General features: G+C 38.0%; 2 protein-coding genes across 6 annotated transcripts in view; one reads left to right on the forward strand and one right to left on the reverse strand.

The window, feature by feature from the left end:
• The window catches only part of BCL2L14 (BCL2 like 14), a 287206-nt gene that overhangs the window by 86206 nt on the left and 185834 nt on the right, over positions 1-15166 (forward strand). The window lies entirely within an intron of this gene.
• Positions 1-15166, reverse strand: part of LRP6 (LDL receptor related protein 6) — a 183989-nt gene that overhangs the window by 37014 nt on the left and 131809 nt on the right. For all 5 annotated transcript variants that reach the window (XM_082348830.1, XM_082348829.1, XM_082348831.1 and 2 more), the window contains 6 exons: positions 14040-14256; positions 12649-12938; positions 11128-11354; positions 8970-9154; positions 8012-8338; positions 1223-1425 (listed from right to left, as the gene is read on the reverse strand). In XM_082348830.1, the coding sequence (XP_082204956.1) occupies positions 1223-1425; positions 8012-8338; positions 8970-9154; positions 11128-11354; positions 12649-12938; positions 14040-14256 (1449 nt within the window). The remainder of the gene's footprint in view (positions 1-1222; positions 1426-8011; positions 8339-8969; positions 9155-11127; positions 11355-12648; positions 12939-14039; positions 14257-15166) is intronic.

Below are 15166 nucleotides of genomic sequence, written 5' to 3' on the forward strand. Positions count from 1 at the left end.
GACAGCAGCAATTAGTCAGGGCTACAAACCACATCTATCAGTCATGTCCTTCTCTAATCCTCAAATCTAACCCCCCACCAAAATTTTTTTTTTAAACAAAGCCAAGCAAAAGGAGAGGCTTTCTTCATCTCTTTTATCTGAATAAATTATATTTTATTTACTCGGCATCTCTGAGGTAACACTCCTTAATAAGGCTATCTCATTTATTTGCTATGTCCTCAGCTGTATAAGAACAGCTATAATTTCTATCAACTAGTTATCAGTCTATTGGTCCTGGCCTACACCGTGTAAAGTGCATCTGTAATATACCGCTACAACTATACCCCTAAATGATCCTCGGCAGCCCTAAATACACTATCTCCTTGCTCTTTTTTGTCAGACAAGACATATAAAAAATAAGTAATCTAATCTCCCTAACAGGCTCCCTAAATTTTAATGCATTAAAAATCCAACTTAACACTACTGTTAAAAGGAAAATGACAAATAATTATTTATAGTAATCCCGGTCTAATACTGCTTGGACACAGGAAGAAAGCAAAGAATTATGGACAGTGGTATGTAAATCATGACTAGAATGTAAGCACAGATAAGACATGTTGATAATATTTTCATTCCTATCCCACAGTTACCAAATAATAGTTACCAAAACAAAAACAAAAAAACATTAGACTAATGATAACATATCCTAGATGTAATTTTACTGAGACTGTGTTTTATGTTTCCCATCCTCTGAACCTTTTAAATAATAGTTAACTAGTAATAGAACTATTATTTATTGAGTGCCCACGATGTAACAGATAATGGGCTATGTGCTTTACATTCCTTTCAGCTAAAAAGTTCGTAAGAATCCTAGTGAGTGACAAAGCTGAGATCAGAACCAAGGGTTTATTTGATTTCAAAGTTTCCAACACTCCATGTAAATGGAATTAAAAAAAAAAACTATATAAATGATATGGGTGGCACTGACAGTCATACTAACATATGAGCATAAGTTATTTTAATGCAACACAATCTTCATTCTAACAGAAGTATCAAACAATTGTTTACTCAAAGATCATTAGGAGGGAAAAAAGCTGCTAGGTTCAGAATTCCAGTTTTACACACACACACACACACACACACACACACACATAAGCAGAGTCAAGACTTAAGTAAAATAGGATGGTTGGCTGGTCCAATTACTCGGCAGAAGAACTGGATCTTGAACGCAGCCCTGAATTACCTGGCTGCCATCTTCTTGTGCTTTTCGGATCATGTTTTGTCGTGAGTCAATCCAATAGAGCTGCTTGTCCAGTGGGTCATAGTCAATGGCCCGGACATTCCGAAGGCTGTGGATAGGAAGGATGATGTCGGGGCTCTGCTGTTCATCAATCACCATGCGGTTGATGGCACTCTTTTGACTGAAGAGCAGGAAAGTAGTTGGAGCTTAAAGAAAGAAAAAAGCAAAGAGGAAAAACATAGTTACCCTAAGTCTTGTATCACTCAAAGATTTGATCAGCCTGTTGTCTGTATCTCATACAAAACAGGCATGTATGTTGAAAAGGTAAGGTTGAGACAAAACCCTTTGGAATGCCTCCAGAAACTCTCTTAGAGGCAACACTGATCAGCGCTCTGGTTACCAAACCAGTTATGAATTTACCCCATGATAACAGCCAACTAGCCACTTTTTCTCTGTCTTGTCCACAGTGGTATCATAGGACACTTGATTTTAATGAAGCATTTAATAAAGACAGACAAAATACTCCTGTCTGCCAAGTAAATAATCCTAACTCCTCCATAACCAATTCTTGTAGGTGGAAGGAAGCCTGGGTCTCCATAGGTCAAAGAAGAAACTTCAAGATTGGTTTTAGTCTCACTTCTCACACTATTTAGTCGCTTGATCTTAACTAAGGCCCTAAACCTCTTTAGGTCAAAATCTACTCAACTGTAAAATAAGGTCATAGTTATGTTGTCCTGGTCATTGAGTTGCTATAAAAATTTTACAACATATGTGAAAATACTTTAAAAACTGTAAGGCATTATGGCAATTATACCTCAACAAAAAATTGTAAGGCATTATGTAAATATCAAGTAAAAATAACTACTGTTTATTATTATCAGTAGTAGCAGTAATAAACTTGGTATTAGTAGGATTCAAACAAACCCTCACTGGTTGCAGACATAGGCTTAATATTTTGCATAGTGGGTTGCAAGGAGAGGGAGCCAGTAAAAAAAAAAAAAAACACACTTAAGTTGATGCCCTTAAATTTATGAAATGGGAAAATGCAACAGAGACAACATTCCCTTTCCCAGGGACTAGGCCTCTAATCTAGAAAAGGACAGCATCTGGCAGTGCTACCAAAAACTTCAAAGTCTAATAGCATTTTTAAAATTTTCATTTAAAATATATGTAAAAATTCCATAATTATACTCTTGTTGCTTAGTCATCACCTAAATCCAGGAGAATTTTGTCCTTCTCAGGGATATAAACATAAATGGCCAAGACAGAACTCCCTGCTTTATTTCCCCTTAAACCCCATTCTTCACAGCTCCATTATTTGTGGTTCCCTGGTTGACTTTACATTTACACCCAAATGTATATTGGCTTAAATCCCAAAGAAATTCACTGGTTCTCACAAAGAAACTTGGTATTCACAGCACTGAAATTCTGCTTTGAGTTCCTCACTGGCTAAAAGTCCACACCTAGCTTGGAAGATTTAGAAAGTATTCCAATGATCCCACTGGAACTCTCCATTACCTGGAGTCCATAACATATTGATTTAACAACTTTCAGCAATTTTAGTAGAACCCATGCCTTAAGCAGTAAGAATACAGGTCACAATAGAGTAGTTAACAAGTCTCCCATCTTTTTTTTTTTTAAAGAATTATTTTTTTCGCAGTACTACATTCTTGTAAATCAAGAAAATAGAAAAAAAAGTTCTGAATTCTACATTTCCAACAAAATAAGCACCGCTTATACTAAGACATACAATGAAACTTACAAGAAAGACCCCACAGTTTTAGGTGTCAACTTTTCCTGCCTGGGAAATACTCAAATATGTATTTGGCTCCAAGTATGTTTCACTGGGTAGTTTTTTTTTTTTTTTGAAACAAGTTTTAACCTTTAATAAGATTCCATGATTAGGTGTTCTAGAAATGTAGATTAAGACAAAGCCAAATATGGCTCCAAATAAATGCTTGTTTCAAAAAGTCTATGGATGACATTAATAATTACAGCTGGCTAAATATTTCTAAGAGGAAGCTGATGTTTTGACTTATTTACAAAAGTGACGAAGAATATGCAATTTTGTAAGCCTAAATCCATCCTGATTTATGTAACCTCTAACCACCACTCCCTCATCTCCTGCAGAATGCTTTCCAAACCGTCCTGTGAGGTTGACTCTGTTTTGCATTCCCGCAATGAAGACAGCCACACGCAGAAGTTGGAGGATGAGGTAGGAGGAAGCTCTTCAGCTCTCCTTTGAAGACACAAGTGTTCACCCAAAGCTTAAAGAAAGGTATTACTCTGGTGTAAGAACAGCATAAATGACAAGGCCAAGCCCACCATGTCTGACTGTGCCACTTGTGCATTGTGCCAAAGGCACCAAGTAGGGACTGAAGTCCAGTCCACACTTCATTAGCCAAGTCAAGCACCTAGGCAGCTGCATCTGCCCAGAGGAAACATCTTTTCCCAATTCGCACAAAGGTTCCATAGAGGCCAACCACTTCAGTACTGAACAAGGGATTACACAATTTGGCCTCCTGTTTCCTCTCTGACTTAATCTCTATTCACTGTGTTCCAGAGACACTGGCCTCCTAGGTGTTCCTCTAATATGCCAGACATGCTTCCCCCTAGGGCCTCTGCATTTGCTATTCCCTTTTGCTTGACAGGTCTTCTACCAGATATCCAGCATAGCTCATTTCCTCACCTCCTTCAGTTCCGGACATAGTGTCACTTTTACAGTCAGGACTTCTCTCATGACCCTATTTAACACTGTGATCCTCTTACCCACCCTTTCTTGCTCTTAATTTTCTCCATAACACTCATTTCCATCTAACTCATGACAGAGTTTACTTATTTAGTTCATTATCTGTCCCACTGAAATGTAAGCTCCATGAGGGCAGGGATTAATGTCTATTTTATTCAGTGCTACATTCTTCACTGGCTCAAATGATGCCCAGTGTGGATTAGGTGTTCAGTAAATATTCATTGAAAGAATAAATGAGTAAACAAAAGAATAAACAAGCATGAGATCATGATAACTAAGGACAGCCCTGTAGCCATGATTCTGAAAGTAAGGAAATAAAATTATTTCAGAAAACTGGGAAAGAAAAGAAGCATTTATTTAGGAACTCCAAGATGTCACACATCATACCAGATGTCATCCAATACCCCAAATTACTCCATTTTATAGGTGAGCAAACTCAGAACGGTTAAGTAATTTTTAAAGAAAAGCTCAGAAAGGTTAAGTAATTTTTCCCAGGTCACAAAGCTGCTGCTGAATGGAAGAGCACATGTTTTTCCAAATCCTGTCCTGCTTCTTCATTCTTCTATTTAACAATGATTTCTTGAATGATTACTATTTACTGAACACTTTTTTAGGCACCTAAGATACATCAGTGGAAAAACAGGAAAAAAATGCTGCTTCATGGAGTTTATAATCCAGTAAACAGATAACAAGTAATAAGCATAATAAAGAGGCTATAGTATATAAATAATAGAGTATATAAATTATATAGTATATCAGAGAGTGATTAAGTGTCACAGGAAAAAGAAAAATGGCAGGTAAGGGGCACTGGTAATGTTAGATAGGGTGGAAGGATGACTTGCAATTTTAAATCGGGCAGATCAGGTCTCACTGTGGAGGTCACAATTAAGCAAAGACTTGGAGGTGAAGTATATCCATGCAAATATTTGCAGGAAGAACATTCCAAGTAGAGGAAATAAGCAGTACAACAGTCCTGAAGTAGGAGTAACTGGCATATTTGAAAACAGCAATGAGGCTGGTGTGGTTGCCATGGAGAGAGCAAGAGAGAGAATGGTAAAAGCTGAGGTTAGAGAAGCAAGGGGGGGGGGGCAGTGCAAAGTGTGGGGTACGGATCATGCAGGAACTTGTAGGCCATTATAAGAACTAGGTTTTCACTCTGTGTGAAATGGGAGGTTTTGAGCAGAGTAACAACATGATCTGATTTAGCTTTTGAAACACAGGTCTAGGAGTAAATTACACAATGTTAGAAAACTTTTTGAGGGCAAGTACTTTGTGTTAAACTTCTCTCGTAATCTGCTTTGGAATCTAATACATCTGTGCACAAATATTAAATAGTACTCATTATAAAAAGAACACGCAACAGGAAGCCTCTTGAAACACTGCCAATCATCTCAGAAAGAGCCAAAGACAGACATTAGGGACACTCAGCACTGATTTCTCAAGACCTTCACTCACCAACTAGCACACACTGGTAAAATCAGCCCAAACAATAATGACCTCAAAAGGTCTTTCCATATTCTTCTGTCTCCATCCTCCATCACTTATTACCCCCATTTTCTCCTTCCAAAGTTAAACTTCTTAAAAAAGATGTCTACATAACACATACACTACCTCCCCTTCCTTTTCTCCATTCACTTGTTGATCTATTCCCATCTTTCACCATTACCTCCCTGAAATTACTTTTTTTAGGGTTACTAATAACCACCTCATCCAAATATCCAATGGATACTATTTTAGGCCTCACCTTACTCAACCTGTCAACAGCATTAACACAGTTCTATTTTGAAACAATCTTCTGTCTTCTGTGTCACTATCTTCTCCTGGTTCTCCTTTGGCCTTTCTCGCTGCTGCTTTTCTGTGTCCACTGCCAGCTTTCCCTCCTCAACCAGAGTTCCTGAGGTTACCAGACCCCTTCTTTTCGCCACACTAGAGTTGGCAAATTATGGCCCACAAGGTAAATCTGGCCTGCTGCCTGTTTTTATAATAAAGTTTATCAGAATTGAGCCACATTTTAAAAATGTAACATCTATGGCTGCTATCACACTGCAGTGTACAGAGCTGAATAGGTGTGAGGGAGACTATAGGATTCACAAAGCCTAAATATTTACTCTCTGGCTCTTTAAAGAAAAAGTTTGCTGACCGCAGGTCTACACCTTCTCCCTAAGTACCTATTTTAAATACATGCTGGCATTTCTAAAATTAATACCTCTAACCTCATCTCTCTCTCTGAGCCATGGATTCTTCTATACAATTTCTATCTATCTAATCTATCTATCTTATCTATCTATCTATCTATCTATCGCTGCGTGAGGTCTCCGTTGCTGCACGCGGGCTTTCTCTAGTTGCAGCGAGTGGGGGCTACTGTTCGTTGCAGTGCGCAGGCTTCTCATTGCGGTGGCCTCTCTTGTTGCGGAGCACAGGCTTTAGGCAAGCGGGCTCTAGAGCGCAGGCTCAGTAGTTATGGTGCATGGGCTTAGTTGCTCCGCGGCATGTGGGATCTTCCCGGACCAGGGCTCGAACCCGTGTCCCCTGCATTGGCAGGTGGATTCTTAACCACTGCACCACCAGGGAAGTCCCTACAATTACCTATTTAATATTTCTATTTCCCATAGGAAAATCAACACAAACCTAAAATTTTAAAATTCTTTTTGAAAATTAATCCTCTCCATTTGCTACCTACTTAAGTGCTCAAACCAAAAATCTAGGAGTCATCCTTGCTTCCTCCCTCTTATTCTTCCTCATATACAACTCATTAACAAGTTCTGTTCATTCTAGTTTCAAAATATACCTTGAACCCATCGACGTCTCTCCATCACGACTGCCACCAGCCCCGTCTAAGTCGACCTGCATTATCACAAGAGTCTCACTGCCCTGCAACCACTTATTTTCCTCCTCAAATCCATTCTCCACAGCAATCATGTTATTATATCTTATTCAATTTTCATAGCAACCCTACAAGTTAGTTACTATTATTATTCCCATTGTACAAAGGAGAAAAATTAAGGCTTAAAAAATTTATGTGACTTGCTTCGGTAAAACACAAAACTTAACGTGTGACAGAGATGCCAAACCATTGAACTATAAACTGATGTACTTTCTTTTTCAGAACTGAAGTCTTGAGCCAGAACAGACTAAATCCTTTCCTATGTGACCTCCTATACTTTCAGGCACAGAATAAGGTAATTTCAATAGTTCACTATATCCAATACCCTACAGCAATTTTGTTACCTTCTAACTTAGTGAACCATACCCTACTTCTCTCCCACGAATCTACTTTTTCTGATCTATTTCTTTATCATATCTACCAATTTGTTCTTGTCTATCCACCAAGACATGGGCGTTCATGCACACTTGAATCATAAATCAGGACTCCCCAAGCCAACAATCTTTTGTTACACACTGTGTCTTGGTGTTCTTAGCACTGTATGTGTGCGTGTCTCTGTGTGCATGTGAATCTGAGAAGATCTGGTAACATCAGCTAGAAATAAGTGGCGACCACTCACTATGTTCAGAGCATGTGCTCTCCCGTTTCCCTTCCCCATGTATTTACTACTGTTCCATACTGGGCTAAATTTACTCATAGCATTTTCTGCCTGGCCTCTTACACACTTAAATTCTTCATCTTTAGCCTGTTCTATGAACTTCAAAGGACAAGGAGATTGTATTTTGTAGATTCTCTTTGTTGTACTGTTTGTACTGTTCTTCCCTTATCATGAATAAATATGTATAGCACACATATGTGCTGTCTCTCTCAAAGAAGCGATGCAAATTTTTCAATACATATTTAATCCCCAAGGAGAAAAGACTTACTTTTTCTATAGGATCAATTTTTCCATAACATCAACTAGTTAGCACCAAACAAATAAAAGTAACAAACACTTGCATTTTTCCACGTTTAGTCCTTCCCTTTTATTAAACAAATGATCAACTCTGGACCTCTACAGCTTTTTCCTCTAGAAAGACCATGAACTACAGTGTTTTCACAATCCTGCTTTCTCCTCTAATTCTCGATCGCTTTTGGGGGGGGGGGGAATGCAGCTTACCACTGCAAGTCCTGTTGTCAGCATTAAGAGAGTAGTGGGCAGGGCATCCACAAACAAAGCCTCCAACTGGCACTGCCAAGCAGAGGTGGGAGCAGTGCCCATTGCTGGAAGCACACTCATTCCACCCTGCCTGCCGAGAGGAGTGAAACACGAGGATGTCCATCACATAATCCAAATGGCCCTGAATGATGGTGCGGTTTTGGCCACTGGTTTTGTTGGCACGCTCGATGCTGCGTCGGCTCCAGTCCGTCCAGTAGATGTAATCTTGGTACTGAGTTAAGCCAAAAGGATGAGGCAAGTCATCTGCTATAACCTCACGGTTGAGTCCTGTTTTCAGAAAGGTAGTAGAAAGGGGAGAAGCAGAGAGATGAAATATGTGAGAATGTAAGAGTCTTGTTGGCAAAAATAAAATAAAATGTTAACATATAAAACATTACTTTTGTAAGCAATTTAAAACAGAAAAATTCCTTTAAAAGCAATTCTTAAACCAGACTGGTCCTCTGAAATCAACCCACCTGCAGTCTGACCCCATGCCTCAAACTAACATTCTTGCTACAAATCACTGAGTTTGTTTAAACTCCTGTAAATGATCTATTTTGATTGTGGTCTTATTTTCCCTCCGTAAAGGTCTATAGTTCAACTATTTTTCCTTCCATAAAAAGATGGAAATGCATATATTGTATTTTACTGGTACAAAAAGTCACTTCAGGAATATCCAGGGTGTTATAAATTCCATAATAAGCCCAACAGTAATGAAATTTCCACATATTAAAGAGATATGAATCCAAGTATTTGGCCCACTATTAATAAATAGGATACAGTGTGAGACAGAGGAAGAACCTAGACATTCATATGAAGTTTTATTAATAGTATCTAACCTATGGTAAATAACAGCCACTGAGTTTTGCACAGAAAGGATTATATACTATCTGTCTGAACAAAAAGGAGTACAGCTTACCAAGCATATTTGAAGATTCTATTAAGTTGGTGTCCAGGTCTGTCCAATAAAGCCTCCTTTTAGCATAATCAATAGTTAGGCCATTTGCTCGCCCCACATTTGGAACTAATGTAGTACGTTCACTTCCATCCATGGCAGCTCTGTCTATCTTAGGCTTTCCACCCCATTCAGTCCAATACATAAATCTAAATTCAAAACAGTGGATATTTAACATTTCATTTTTGACTATTTGGGAGAAAGGATCATATTCATGCATAGTAACTAAATGAATTTAAAGAAAATATACATTAAGTCAAGGAAATTGGTAAAGCAAAATCATAGCTATAATTTTTTTCAAGAATACTGGCAGCCTCAACTAAATATTTTTTCTCATATCCTAAAAAGGAAGTGAGTCAGCTTTCCTTAGTCTTTCCAATGAATTTGTTCCATCCAAAACCTAGGAACTGGAAACAAACCAATGATTTCCTTATTGCAGCACTTGCATTTATAAAACTAATATTCAAGAAGTTAGGAAAGAATTAAAGCTCTCGTCTCAGAACCTGATTCACTTCAGAACAAAATACATGTATTTCTGAATACAAGTAATTCGAATTTTTAAATTTTTAAACTTCTTTTCAATTTGTGTCATCAACTCTCCCCCAAACCAAGTTGCAGCAGTACATCAAGGGTAAAAATTAATAGCCTTTAACTGAAATTTAAAAGCAAAGTTTGAAAATGTATTTGGTCACATGGTCCAAGGTAACATACTGCTACGTGTAAGAGCAACGAACCACCCCTTAATGTGTCAGCTGGTCAGTGAACGCTATTACTACAACCCCTGTGAAATTTTAGAACACTCTTTTGCTTTTATTGTACTCTTTTGAGTTTTTCACCTTAACCTTAGAGCGGCCCAACAGTACAGGCTTTTTACACATGAGGAGGCCAAGGCACTAAAAGTGTGACTGATTTGTCTTATGTCTTCAAGCCAGTCATATGGCAGAGCTAGAACTAGAAGCTAATCCTTAGCCAAATGCCCTTTCAGCTGAACTAGTTGTGCTAGTTTCAAGACACTCTGAATACTGGGACTAGGAATGTTCTCCACATGCCAGGTCTCATCAAATACCCATGGGAGACATTCACTCATCAGCCTGTTAGCTGATGGTTGATTTGGTAGCAATGTATGAACACACTTTTCTGAAAACTGAAGTTGTCTCGGTCTTTGTTTGCATTTGTACTTGTCAGCTGACAGGCACGTGCACACCCCAAGAGCCCAAGAGAAAACAACTGTGGGAGAAATTTCACAGTTGCCAGCAGCCACATAAACTAGAGGCCTTCGTCCCAACTACTAAATATATCTGTCTGGTAACTAATGTTTAGAATAAAAATCACCATAACCTAATCACAACATGTCAGCACAGAGAGGGTGCTTTCAGTATGACCTTCTTAACTACATGGCTAACAAGCTAACCATGGAACTGACTGATTCAGGGAAACTATTTTTCATTATGGCTATAGTAAATATGTTTGTATGTTCACATTGTTAACTTCTGCTTTTTAAAATGGAGTTATTCTTCAAATTTCAGATTTCTTAGATGCTGGCTTTTTAAAACTTGCTAGATCATGTAAGAAGGATCATCTACCGTTGAAAAACATGTCACGTTGTAAATAAATAGTTTATTTATCAGAAAGTTCACTGTTTACTATCAAAGTTTCCCCAAGTTTATAATAATAATCAAACTAATTGTCCATTTTTGAATTAACAAACATTCTAGAATGGAGCTTGTAAAATGCAGTTATTTCCTAGCACACATTATTTCAGTGGGTTTACTTTCATAGGTTTGGAATCTGGTGTAACTTGGGAGAGAGTGCAAGCAAATACAGACTTGATGACACCTTTAAAAAGGCTGTCTACTTAGTATATAAGTATGATCATTAATATTTAATTATTAATCCATTTCACTAATCTTTTTCACCCAATGTTAATGATGACAAAAGTCAAATTTAGCAAATAATTATTAATTCTAAATCAGTGAAATCTCAACTAATGGTTTTAAGATAAAGCCTGTCTATGGTTGACTTCTCAAATTCCTAAAAGCATTATTTAAGACATCAAGAATATAATCCATAACTTGGCCATGAGCAATGCAGTTGCAAAGAATGCATACAAAAAGCTGTTTACCCTTCAGCGGGGTCCAATGCAAGAGCTCTGGGACTATCTAGGTCTTTCCACACCAAAACTTGTCGGTGCTGCCCGTCCAACTTTGATACCTCAATTCGATTTGTTCCTGTGTCTGCCCAGTACAAGTTCTTCCCAAGCCAGTCTACTGCCATGCCTTCTGGATAATCTAAGCCAAATTCTACCACATGTTCCAGTGCACTGCCATTCATAAAGGCTCTGCTGATGGTCTGCAAAAATAAGATTAACAAAAAAGTCACAGGGCTTACGTACAAAACATTATCCAGAAGGAACGTATGGTTTGGTTTTTGTTGGGTGGGAGGATCCAGAAGAGCCAGAGGCATAGTTTCTCAATACAATTCACATATTTTATGAGCAAAGAAAAAAAAAATGATGTCAATCTCTAATAAATGCAACTGTGACCTCAAGTTTTATCGCCAATTCAGGGAGAAAGTTTTGAAATTTTTAAGGACCAGAAATGTATTCTAGTAAAACAGTGGAATGACTATTCTTGTAAAATTTATTAGTAATCAAGTGAAAAAGATGTGACCAGAATGTTGTAGACTTTTAACTGGTAGTCAGCTTCCTGAAGGTACTTGAGAGTATGCCATGTCATTGTGTCAACTGAAGATCTCAACAACCTTATACTGATACCTTATAGACGCGCATATGACTATTATCATACCATTACCACTGTAGCTTTGAATCCCCTAAAAACTAAAACCGTCATAATTCAAGCTATTAATAATAGCTGCTACTTCTTGGCAAGTACTATCCTAAGTACTTTGTGTACATATATTTTCTCATTTAATCCTCACAACAGCCCTGCAAGATAGACATTATCGCTATTTTCAAGATGAGGAAACTTACAAGCCCACATAATAAAAGCCAAGATAAAGCATTTATTCACTCATTTAACAGATTTTACTGAACACCATTAGAATCCAACTCTGGCTCTAACATTCCATGATTTTTGCACGAGACAAAATTTTACGCAAGTTATCTAAAACAAGTCCAAAACAATCTGGAAGAAGGAAAGCTTATTCTCCAGATTTTCTGGTTAAGAGCTCCTCCTTATTGACTCAGTGTGCTTTTCAATATTTATTCTAGGGGGGAAAAAAAAGGTATGCTATAACTCATAATTGGCATTTTCTACCTCAGTCAGGCACCCCAAAATTTTTTTTAATAAATTAAGAGTCAAGTCTCTATAAGCCATTTATATGAAGCATACAATTGCTTACTCTCTAACTGAAGAAAATGTCATTCATTATATTCAAACAGAACAAAGTAGAGGAAGATTATGTCTTGCAGATTTAGAACACTCAAGCAAAGTATCTTGCACTAAAAGATACTTAATAAAATACTGAATGGGCCTTTCCCTCGACTTCCTTTAAAAAGTTAAGTGTTTTTGTTGAACTCTGCCTATTAAGTAATGAGGAAAGCTGATAACAGCACGAAGACTCAGAAATTCTAGACGCTCTCCCTTTTAGCCCCCAGTTTTAATAGTCCAGTTCTTTTGCTAACCTTGAGTGATATGTCAGTCCAGTAAATTCGGTTGTCTGTCACATCAAAATCCAAAGCAGAAGCTTCTTTGACACCAGTGAGCGGGATGGCCACGTTATTATTGTTAGTTTCCAAAGAAATTCTCCTGATATCTGCTCTCCGTGAAAACAAAAGGAAAGCCTCTGGGACAATGCAGGTCTTCATGTCACTGATGAGTTCAAAGCCAATGGGGCAGGCACAGCGAAGGCCCTGAGGTCTATAGAGGCAGAGATGGCTGCATCCCCCATTCTCCTCAGCGCAGGGGTTGGAACCTAAAATTATAAAAGGGCACAGAAGGACACACGCATTGACACAACCAACACATTTTCAATTTAAAATGACTAAGCATTTGTTTCACAAAGACCGAGGATTATATTTGCTCCCAAACCTAGAGTTTCAGTTCTAATCTCATAAACATGTACTATGAGGATTAATAGGGAATAAAAGGCCAGGCACAGGTGTGCAGGCCTACAGTCCCAGCTGCTCGCAAGCAGGATGGCTTGAGCCCAGGAGTTCTGACCGGTAATGCTCTATGCTGACTGGGTATCCGATTAAGTTGGCATCAGTATGGTGACCTCCCAGGAGTGGGGACTACCACGTTGCTTAAGGAGTGGTGAACTGGCCCAGGTTGAAAACGGAGCAGGTCAAAACTCTTGTGCTGATCAACTGCGAATAAAGGTATGACAAAAATACTTTCCTTTGTACCCACAGTAAACTTTAAGTAAACTGCATTATTCATATAATAGAAATTCTTTTCATGAAGGGGTGTGTGTGTGTGTTAAGTTTAGCCCTTTGATTCAAACTATGTAGCCAGAGTACTAAGCCAACATTTAAAAGGTCTATTACTGCCAATCAATCTGATAACTTAAAGTTCTCATTTGTTTCCGGGTAAACAACTTTAAAGAAAGTTCTCGATTCCAAAATTATTCATGGTCCATCTACATGGTGCCCAGCACTAGGTCATCCCCAAATATCACTGAACTTGGTGATATGCTGAAAATATGTTTGGAGGTTGCAGGAACCAAAAGAAGAAAGTGATTTGGAGTATTTTCCCTGGGACATTTATTTAATTTCTCTGGTTCTTACATTTAGGGTTTGACAGTAGGGAGGTGGAAAGAAATGGAATGATAGTCCCTGAGAAAGAAGATAATTGTCTAAAAGCTGTTCACTGTCTTCCTTAGCCACCATAAGACACCATGGGATATGATGTAAAAGGTATCAGACTTTGAGAAAAACGTACTTGTACCACAAAGAATTTATGTATATCCCCTCAAAACATCAACAATTTACACTGCTGACTTTACAAGCTGCTGACTGTCTCCATCTTTTCTCATTCCTGGTTCAGTCTCTAAGAGAATCGTGCAATTACTTACCAATGATTCGATGAACATTTGTGGCCTTCAGGCCCATGAGGTCAGGGAGCTGGTCTATGATGATTTCCCGCTCTGCACTTCGTTTGTGTACTCTTTCGATGCTACGCCTCTGCCAGTCAGTCCAGTAAACATAGTCACCCAACAAAGTAAACCCAAATATGTGGGGAATTTTGTCTTCCACTAGCACTCGTCTCCCAGTCCCATCGGTATTCATAACCTTCAAGTTTAAGTTTAAAGAGAAGAGGAAAAGATGTGTACTTATTCTTCAAATGTATGTAAAAATGACAAAACCAACTGTGCCTACATCAAAATCCAAGTGTCATCTTAGTTACTCCTATTACAATGCTTTCACAAAATGACAACATGTTCATTTAATGAGAATGATTTCAAAGACTCAATGTAGGCTCATATTTTACCTCTATTTCTCCAGTCTTTTATTACCCTTCCTTCTAAAAATTCTGGCAACATTAGATTTAGTATGCACCTCCTCTATTGAATGACTGTGTAAAAATTAAAAGTACAATAGTATCACCTTAAGTTTGCTTGTACATTTGTTTTCAAATAATAGTGTACCTCTGCACATATTATTTTATTACGTATTGTGTTTTATAACATATTTTATTTTATCCTGAGAGTTTTGCCTGTTTGACATCTAAGGAAACTAAGATTCAAATAAGGTTACAAAGCTTGTAAACAGAGTTGATGTCTTTTTTAGGACTCCTTTATTTAGTGTATTTTTTATTTCATTGTTTTTGCTTAAAAAATTTAAAAAAAAAAACAAACACTCTAGATACTCTCTCTGCAACTAAGTTTCAAGTAACTAGGATGTATCAGCTCTTTCCAACTACCCTACAGTCCCCAACCTTTCTGGCACCAGGGACCAGTTTCATGGAAGACAATTTTTCCACGGACCGGGTGGAGGAGGATGGTTTCAGGATGATTCAAGCACATTACATTTATTGTGCTCTTTATTTCTATTACTATTACATTGTAATATAATATGAAGTATATAAGGAAATAATTATACAGCTCACCATAATGCAGAATCAGTGGGAGCCCTGAGCTGGTTTTCACTTGCCACTGGCTGACAGGGTTTTCATATGAGTCTGCAAGCAATTGATTTATTA

Source organism: Balaenoptera borealis, assembly GCF_965194805.1.
Source record: "Balaenoptera borealis genome assembly, chromosome: 13".
NCBI classification, from domain to species: Eukaryota; Metazoa; Chordata; class Mammalia; order Artiodactyla; family Balaenopteridae; genus Balaenoptera; species Balaenoptera borealis.